Source organism: Saccopteryx leptura, chromosome 6 (assembly GCF_036850995.1).
Source record: "Saccopteryx leptura isolate mSacLep1 chromosome 6, mSacLep1_pri_phased_curated, whole genome shotgun sequence".
Classification (NCBI taxonomy): domain Eukaryota; kingdom Metazoa; phylum Chordata; class Mammalia; order Chiroptera; family Emballonuridae; genus Saccopteryx; species Saccopteryx leptura.
In genome coordinates this window covers 11,241,644-11,251,654 of record NC_089508.1, presented here as the reverse complement: position 1 = coordinate 11,251,654, position 10,011 = coordinate 11,241,644, and the positions used below count along the sequence as shown (strand labels likewise).

General features: G+C 46.4%; 1 protein-coding gene across 2 annotated transcripts in view; it reads right to left on the bottom strand.

Moving 5' to 3' along the window:
- Nucleotides 1–3,967: 3,967 nt before the first annotated feature.
- BTBD7 (BTB domain containing 7) overlaps nucleotides 3,968–10,011 on the bottom strand; it is a 72,733-nt gene continuing 66,689 nt past the window's right edge. For both annotated transcript variants that reach the window (XM_066344677.1, XM_066344678.1), the window contains exon 11: nucleotides 3,968–9,612. In XM_066344677.1, coding sequence (XP_066200774.1) covers nucleotides 8,797–9,612 — 816 coding nt within the window. In that variant the 3' untranslated portion in view covers nucleotides 3,968–8,796. The remainder of the gene's footprint in view (nucleotides 9,613–10,011) is intronic.

Sequence of the window (10,011 nt, the reverse complement as noted above, 5' to 3'; positions counted from 1 at the left end):
CGGAGGACACGTCCACAGTTCTACAGCCCGTGTGTCTAACACTTTCAGTGCCAGCTCATTCCTCCAGGCTCTCTTCTCCCAGGCTTGGTGTCGCCCAATGGAAAAGACTAGACACTTCCGGACTTTTCCTTTGGCCTCCCATCCACATCTTCGCGCTGGACCTCTCCCAGTGTTTCCTGGGGCAGGAGGGGCTGTTCGTGCTGCTCTCTACCACTGGCTGAGCAGCTTTGCCCTGTCTCCCCACCCCGGAGACCCACCTGGACTTCTCAGCCATCTGTCCACCTGCATGGGGCCTGCGGCCGTGCTGTTCCCCCACCCGCTTCCCACTCTCCGGCTTCCCTGCCTGGCCCCTGCCTCAGGCCTCCCGGCTCCTAGCTGCAGCTGACCTATAGTTCCATGAGCTAACCCAAAAAGTTCTATCTGCATTAGGGTTCTCTAGAGCAGCGGTTCTCAACCTGTGGGTCGCGACCCCGGCGGGGGTCGAACGACCAAAACACAGGGGTCACCTAAAGCCATCGGAAATACATATTTTATTTAAAAATGTATGTATTTATTTAAAAATGTATGTATTTATTTAAAAATGTATGTATTTATTTAAAAATGTATGTATTTCCGATGGCTTTAGGCGACCCCTGTGTTTTGGTCGTTCGACCCCCGCCGGGGTCGCGACCCACAGGTTGAGAACCGCTGCTCTAGAGAGACAGAACCAACGGGAGACAGGAATACAAATACCTGCCCTCTGCAAGCTGAACCCCAGGAAGACAAGGTACACTTTCAGTCCCAGCCCAAAGCCGCAGGAGCCAGGGGCCCTGATGGAAGGCTGTCCCAGAGCAGGAAGGACACCAGAGTGCCAGCCCCGACAGAATCCCCCCTCGGCCCTTCTGTTCTGTTCGGGTCTCCACGGGCTGGATGGCGCCCACCACATCGGGGAGCGCAACGTGCTTGACTCCGTCCACACGCACAGATGGCAGTTTCATCCAGAAACACTCGCACAGACACTTCCAGAATCATGTTTAGCCAAATATCTATCTCGGCGCCCCACTGCTCAGTGAACCTGACACACACAATTAACCATCACAACAACCAGCCCATTTGTTAAGTCTCACTCCACCCCAAGCAGGTTTGGTGGAGTAGAGTCGGCCCCTTGCTGGGGTCTGATAGATCCTGAGTGCCCCAGGCCTGAGCTGAACAGGGCCCTATGCTCTACTGTCACATTCTCTCCTGCCCCAGGTGCACCCACACTGTTCTCAGTGTAAGAGGCCGGCTGCGACAGACACGCGGAGGGGCGACCATGTCAGGGTCGCAGCACCCACGTATGGGGGAATGAGTGTCTCAGCTCCCTCAGGGCAGCTCACCTGGGTTAGCAGGTGGAGCAAAAGTACAGAAGAGCAGCTGGGATCAAGAGCTGCTTTGGAAGGGTAGAGGCACCTTCTCCCCAGTTTACAAAACTGCGGTCAACTCAGACTTCGCTCCCCATGTTCTCTTCTTGGTCTACTTGCCTGTTGAGTGGACTGAGTCTCACTCTTTCCCGCCTGGCCCCCCTCCCCTCATGACCTCTCTCTCAGTGATGGATACAAAGACCTGAGACATTGTGCTGTGGCTCATTCTCAAACCATTTCACTTTGTAATTGCATAGGTCAGTATTTGTGAGTTTGCTTACTATCGGTCCTCCCCACTAAACCATGAATTCTGTGAGGTCAGGGACTCTTTCCAGCTCATTCCTAAAGTGCTGTCACATGGCCTAATGCTGTCACATGATGGCCACTCCACCTTTTGTTAAATACACGAAAGGTCTGCTGAGCAGCCATGGGCTGGAAGCATCTGTGTACACGATCTCCTTTTGTCCGCCCACAATGACCCTAAGAATATTATCGCCCATTCCTATTTGTAGATGTCGCAACTGAGGGTCTGGGAAGCTGAGGTTGCACAGCTAATCGGTGGTGACTCGGGTCAGATGCACACCCGCCGGGTCCCAGGGCCTCCCTGCTCCTTTCCACCAGTCCAGCCCCGTGGGAGCGGGGCACCTGTGAGCAGTTGATAATCTCAGGGCAAAGATGAGAGAGGAGGCCAAATGAAAGGATGTCGTATCTTGTCCCTGGGAAAAAGGGACATTGATTGACTTTTCTCTCGGATTCTTGTTTGGTAAATTAACTTTGACATAAATGACAGAATTGGACCCCCTTCCAGCCTTTTTTTTTTTTTTTTGTATTTTTCTGAAGCTGCAAACAGGGAGACAGTCAGACAGACTCCCGCATGTGCCCGACCGGGATCCGCCCGGCACGCCCACCAGGGGCGACGCTCCGCCCACCAGGGGGCGATGCTCTGCCCCTCCAGGGGGTCGTCCTGCCGCGACCAGAGCCACTCTAGCGCCTAGGGCAGAGGCCAAGGAGCCATCCCCAGCACCCGGGCCATCCTTGCTCCAATGGAGCCTCGGCTGCGGGAGGGGAAGAGAGAGACAGAGAGGAAGGAGGGGGGGTGTGGAGAAGCAAATGGGCGCGTCTCCTATGTGCCCTGGCCGGGAATTGAACCCGGGTCCCCCGCACACCAGGCCGACGCTCTACCGCTGAGCCAACCCGCCAGGGCCCCCTTCCAGCTTCTTAACCACTCCAGGGAGAGTTTTTCTAAACCTTCCAAGAAACAGCTCAGTCTCCCTGAAGCGAGGCCAGGAACGGAGACCAACATCAAACTCAAGCTCTTTCTTTCCCCCGAATCAGATGCCTCTTGCTCTCCCCACACCTAACCACCAAGTCCTATAGAGATTACGCCCGAATTACATTCATATTTGAAATCATTCTCAGGTTTTCTAAGCTATTCGGGCTCTGCCCTGGAGACCCGCCAACATCCTGCCTGATCCACTCCCGCTGCCCTTCAATCTAACCACACAGGCCATGCAAATCAGATTACATTATGCCCCTGCTTAAGACCCAGAAGCAGCTTCCTGTTGTTAGGATCAAGTGTCTTATGAGGCCAGGTAAGGTGGGCCTGAACCCCCCTCTGACCCCACGAAGCTCTTTCCCCAGTGCTCAGTCCTACCTGTCTCGGGCTCGGCCTCTTCCTGGAAGTCCTCCCCGGAATCTCTCCTCCTTGTCTTGTGATCCTGACTGCCTTCACTTGTATTTTGAAGTCTTCCCAATACTAGGACCAGCCTTACCTTTGTGATTATTCAATGGCTATTCTTCCTTGAGACCCTAAAATTGTTATGGGTGGGACTGTGACTGTCTTGTTCATTACTGTCACCTCAGGACCGAGCAGTGTCTGGCAGGTACAAGTTGCTTATCTGATGAATGAATGTTTGCAGAACAAATGAACGCTATGATTGTACCTCCCTCCACCCCTGCATCGTGTTCCCCCTGCCCAGGCCACCAGCCTTTCAGGGTTGGAGCCTACGCTTGGCCAGCTAATTAGCTGCCTGACCTTGGACAAGTTACTCGCTCTCTCTGTGTTTCCATTTCCTTATTTGTAAAATGGCACTAAAAATAGTATGTAATTCATGAAGGACTGAAGAAAATAGTACCTATTTTATTTCTTCACCAATTAAAGAAATAAAAAGTGCTCAGCACTGAATCCAACATATTTCTCCTCTTTTTCTCTCCTGGACCATGCAAGCCAGGCTACCCCTCAGCCGTACTAATTCTACTGCATCTACTATTCTGATGATTTCTAGAACAAGAGTAATTTCTGGCCACACTTTAAAGTTTCTGAGAATAGGTATCCTGTCTGCTTTTCTGCTCCAGATTCCAGCTCTGGGAAGACTGGACTCAAGTATTCCTTAATGCACTGAGGAGAAACAGGCCTCCAGTGGCCAGGGAAGCTAGCCCAAACTAATTTTTCTGGTGATAACCCACAAGACAAGACATGGAGTTGACTTATTCAACTTTCTTTAGATTTTTAAGACACTCACAAAAAACCTTAGATTTTATCTTTATTTTGATACTCCACAGTTAAATTTAAGATGGTTACAGAATATAAAGAATTACTTTAGTGAGGCAGGAAGGGTAAAATGCTAGGGTGGAACTCACTAGTGAAATGATTAAAATAAATTTAAATAGTGGCTATTTTACAGCAACTAATAAAGGGAAATTAAAGAACTTTCTATTTTGCATGTTTTTTCAGAAACTTAGACTCTATCATGACTATTTCCCTTTCTGGGGACCACCCCCTCCCCGCCCCGTACAGGTACTTTTTGCTCAAATTTGTACAATGAAATCTCTCAGAAATGCCCAATAATAAAGGAAATATAATGACCTTGATTCAGATGAAAACATTTCCACAATAATTTTTAAAAACCTCTGAATAACTGAAATCTTAGAAACAAGGGAAGTTCTCGTAGAAAACATGCTTCTACCCTAGAGGGAGAGGTTCAAGCGCTTCTGGAATTGAGGACTGCGGGCCACACCGTTAAAACAGACTGTATCCAACTCAGCAGGTTCTATACAAGCCATTTATTTGAAATGCCAACTATATGTAGGATAAAGTCAGTGTTACATGCTTATCAGTAACAGTAGAAAAATAGAACCAGTGAAAACCTTTGTACAACTGTAATGATACTCAAAAGAGAAATGTATCGTTTTACAATGCTTCACACAGACAAATTCAAGTTTGGAGGTACCTAAATAAAAATACTATATATTTCCTTAAAAAACACTATGTACAATTGAAGCGTAAACAAGTTTTACAAAGTACTGGTTATGCAGGTTGTAGAAAACACTTGCATAGGACATGAAATCAGTTTAAGAAAAAATTTCTGAGCCTTTAGCATTGAAGGCACTTGACTTTATACCAGTAACAGCACAACCACAAGAAATGCAGTGTTGCAGGAGCGCCAGCCACCTCTCTGAAGTCTAGATGCGGCACACAGACAGCAAGTGAGCTCAGGAACCCCCCCCCCCCCCAGACACCCCACCTGAGAGCAGGATTCCAGACCTCCAGCGTGGACCTCACGTGTGAGTCCATGATGAGCTCCCAGAGCTCACCTCATTTCTTAGGACCCACGTAAACACACAAACACAGAGGTTATTTTCAAGACACACAACTGCAAGGAATCTTTCTATAGAAACGGCCACAGCATCATAATATTCAGAATATGGAAGATTGACACAGTCTGAGGGTTTTCTAGAGGAAAAAAAAAATCAAAAGATTTGCCAATACACAATTACAAAACAGCTATTACAATTTATTGGACAAAGAGACAACTGAACATTCAAAAATGTTGTTCATACAACAGTGTTAATGGAAAATAGTAAAATAAAATACCTTTTAGCGTGTGATGGCAACTCAGAAAGGTTATCTGTAATGAGGTTTGAATCTAAATTACTTAGTAGACAAAGTAAACCATTGCAGAATCGGGAATAGCACCCAGCACTACTGCTTTAATAGTAACTTTCAACAGAGTTGAAAGTCAAATAATTTTTAAAAAGTCAAATAAACATTTCCCTTTGAGTTTAGTCCTAAAATAAAAATATGAATGCCTTAGAATTGCAAAACAAGTATCTTACAAGTGTTTCATGAAACACATTTCCCCCTAAAAGGCAGATGAAACACGAACCCTTCTCTAGAGATCACGCAGGCCCTGCTGCCCTACATGCGATCCCTGAACACTGTGTCATCACCTTCATTCCGAGGGACAAGTACTGCGCATTGCCAAAACTGAAACAACAAATCAAAAGAAAACCCAATAAAAGATAGCAATTGTAATAAACACAGTTTTTGAGAAGCAAAAACGAGAATTAGGTAAGGTTTCAGAGAGTTTTATAAAAAGATCAAAGTAAAAGGACTTCGTTAAAAATCCTTAAAATCTAACTGGTTTTCAAAATGTCAGGAGAGCTTAGGCGCAGGGACCTGTGCCCAGAAAACGCTGAGGGGCACGTGAGAGAGCGTGTGGTGTGTGGGAAATGCCAACAACCGTTTTTCAGGAATCACTGCGGCCGCTTACACTGCTTTTTCTTTGAGTAGTCGCAGAGATGACTGAACTTAAACTATTCATCAAAATCACAAAGCTAAGAGAAAAATATAAGAAGACCAACAGCATCTCGAAGACACGTCAATCTTCTCTTTCTGATCCAGGATCAACACGAGTTGTCGAACCTCAACAAGGCGGGCACCCAAGGTGGCGATTGTCTGGCGGCCTGATTGTCACATCCAGGGCCTCGAGATAAGATCTGGTACTCTGAGATTTGGTTCGCATGAAATGTCTACACTAAGTAAAATGCCAGGTCCCGTGGCCAAATTTTATATTATACTTTTTTTTCTTTCTGAGAGTAATCCTACTCAGACTTCACATTTATCTTAGTACAGCATTAAAAGATTTTAACACTTAGTAAGCATTAGAAAAGATTGGATATATGGGTTCAAAAGCCAGAGGCACAGAGCTACTCAACCTACCCTACGGACCACACTTCACAAGAGACAATGGAAGTCCACTGACCCCTGTCGGAACACACACAACCAAGTGTTGACCTTCTGTAAGTCACATCGGCCACAGTCCCAGGGGTCAAAGCAAGTTTCTCTTCATACATGTAGTTAGGCAGGGAAGCTACTCAATTATTAAAAGCAAACTTCATAAATTAAACTACAAACAGTGGCCACTTATTTTTATAATTATGGTTTGGGACTATAAAGAGTATTTAATAACTTGTCGGAAAGATGAATGTGAGGCATCAATAGCTCATGCCTAATTTTTTTGAAAAACAAGGTGAAAAGTTATTTTCCACCCAAATGAAATCTCACTCTATTTGCAGTACCAGCATAGTACAGTCTGAATTCAGAATAGACATTTAAAACTACATCAAAATAATTCATGTCCACACAGGTCTATAAACACACATTAAGGAAGATAACAGAAATAATAGTTTTTGATTCTGAGAGACAGACTGAAATTGGCTTCAAAAGACACCGTCATCTATTATCAAGAGTCAAACATCCTAAAAATAAGAACACTCAGTCCCGTATTTTCTATGTTTACGGAAGGGATAGTCCGGGGCAATGCACAGGCGCCCTGGCGAAGGTTGGCGCTAATGCTGGCGCTCGGGACTAGTGTCCCCAATGGGACTGGCGCACTGGCAGCGCCAAGTTGGGCAACAGAATGAGGCCGAAGCATGCCGGCCGGTGTACACAGACAGACTGGTGTGTTTCCCATCTTTGAGACGATCTACTGTTAGGATTTTAAAAATGTCAGATTATTCCTGAGTGTATATCCACAGGGTAAAGTAGCAAAAGACCGTGAGAGAATCTACAGTTTCAGGAGAAATCAGAGTTGTTGACACCCAATAGAAACCTAGTGACTTAAAAGTGCCCGTAATTCATTTATATGGTAGCTTGGAAAGGCTCCCTAGCCCTGCATAGTTTTAGAGTGAGTGTCAGCGATTCAGTTTTATATATATATATATATATATATATATACACATATACATACACACATACACATAAAAGAGGCTCCCAAACATCCTTCACATGAGGGAATGTGCAGAGTCTCTTTTCTTCTAAGTGCTACGGCTGTATGTGTGTCTGTAAAAATACAAAGTAAAAGCTCAAATAATGCTGAAGTGCTTTAAAAACTCAAATACTAATCTATTTACACTGGAGAGTAAGAAAGAAAGTCCTTAGCTCACACATTGCCCTTCCAAGGGAGAGGATCTTAGAAGACCCCATGTGCTCAGTGGTTCAGTAAAATCCCAAACCAGCATCCCTAGTGGAGTTCAAGTAGGACATGTAGTGTTTCACTGAAAAGAAACGGTTTTTCTCTTTTGGTGACGAAGCATTATGCATTATACAACTTTTTATAGGACATGAAATCCAGACACACTTTAAAAAACATTTAAAAGAAAACAGAGGCTTACAAACACCAAATGACGTCCGTAGGACTGAAGCCCTTGAGTGATTTGTTTCCTACAGAGAGCAAGACGACCGAAGGCAGCAGGCGTCCCCCCACTTCTGGGGCCAGCGGTGGCGCTCAGACTGGAACCCGCGGTGCAGCCCGAAGTCCCTCGCCATCTCCACGGCGTTCCGAGTCCGCGGGAGCTGGCCTCTAAAGCTCTCGGCCCGTGACCCCCTGATCCACACCACTAGAGTTCACAGTGGTTCTGACAGCGTCCACACTGTGAGCACGGCGACAGCCTCGCAGCCGGGACAGAAGGCTTTCCCTCGCCAGTTCCCTGCTGAAGCAGAGAACCCCAGGGTCCTGACGGGACGCCCAAGGAGGGACAGAGGCCAGCTTCCAAGACTTCTTCAAAAAGAACGACAACAGGTTTCTATAGACTGAGCAGGAGGAAGATTTCTGAACCAAAGTAATTATTGAAAAGAGAGGAGCTTTTGATGTGCTGTTCTTTGGAATTTCTACAATTAAAAAATAAACACAGAACTATTTCATAAGAAAATACATCTCAGTGTGCAATCTGCTGCACGTGGGAACTGGTAGATGGACAGTAAAATGCAAAAAGTATGAAAATACAGTCCTTTAAATGTGGCAATAAAGTTTAACATACTGATATAAAATCAATACAGATAAAGGAAATGTCCAAGTGCAAAAAAATCCCATCATTTCTAAAGAGAAAAAAAGTGCCAGCTTGCTTGCTCTTAAAAATGCTTCCCCACACAATTGTTCAAACACAAAACAGACAGATGCAGCATTCAAAAGAACCCTCTTAGCATGCCACGTCTAATAAACACATATGTACAAAAGCAGAGTGACAGAACGGGAAACTGAGTTACCGGCTGGCATCAGTAAACTGGTCTCTAAGTTGTTGGGTTACATCGTATCGGGGTGGTTCACTTCTCAGGCACAGGCGACTCAGGCTGCCCTCAGAGGGCAGACTTTTTGTAGAGGAAGTCCGGCTTGCTCGGGGACCTCCTTCCTCTGCTCACGGAATCCTCCCTTTCCAGGTCCGTACTGCGCTGAGCTGCACGGCCCAGGGCCTCGCTGTCCGCTAGTCTCCTACTGGACCGCTCTTCTGGGCCTTCCGAGCCACACGCAGAATGTGCAGGTCTGCTAGGAGTCAGCCCAAAAGTCAAGTCAGTCTCTACCGCTGTCCGGCCCCTGGCGGGCGCCTGCCCACTGCCCGCACTTCCAGGGGCTGCCGGGGGGAAGTCTGACCCCGGGGTCGGCTGTTCCAGGACATCCAGGCGTGTGGGCTCGCTCTTCTGTTTGTGCAGATGCCCGTCAGAGGAAAGGGGAGAGTCTCTCCTAGCTTCTTCCTGCATTTCGGGAGGGGTCTGGCCAGGGAGGCAGGCTGACTTTAGGCCACTTGGTGAAGCCTTGTTGTGGCTGTACAAATCGGGACCGAAATATCCACCTTGCGAAGGGGGAGGGGTGCTTCTGCCCGGAGCTGGAGGAGGAGGCCTGCAAGCAGCATTTGAGAAGTCGTAGAAATCCGGGTACTCCTGTGGATTTTCTCGAGCATCTGTTTTTTGCTCTAGTGTGTGTTTCTTCCGAGAGGTGTGGGTGTGCCTCTGTGGGACACACGAGAGGTGCTGGGGAGGCCCTGGTCCAACTTCAGGAACTGGCTGGCTCAATTCTGTGTCCACAGCAAGTTCTGGAAGCCTCCTGTCCTTGAGTGACAGTGTGGAGACCCCCATGGCGATATCCGGCATCACATCGTTCAGCACGGGCTGTGTGCACTGCAAACAGAAACAAGGAGGGGCAGGCAGGGTTGAAACGGCCCGGGACCCCTTCTTTGTGAAATGATGTTTCCTGATTTTGTTTCCTCAATAGAAAACTAACACATGCTTCTTTTTAAGAATGATAAAAATACAGACAACTAAAGGCCAAAAATAATAACTCTAACCTTCCCTAAGATAACCACTTGTTGGCATTTTGTAGTATGTCTCTCACCTTTTTTTCTTTGCACATATATACATTTTCACAAAATTTAGTGTATATACAACTGTCACCAAATTTTCTTTGAGATTACTATTTAAATTACTGCATGATATTCTACTGTATCAATGACTTACTTAACCATTCTCCTACTGTCAGACATTTAAGGCTGCTTCCAATTTTTCATTATTATTAATAAT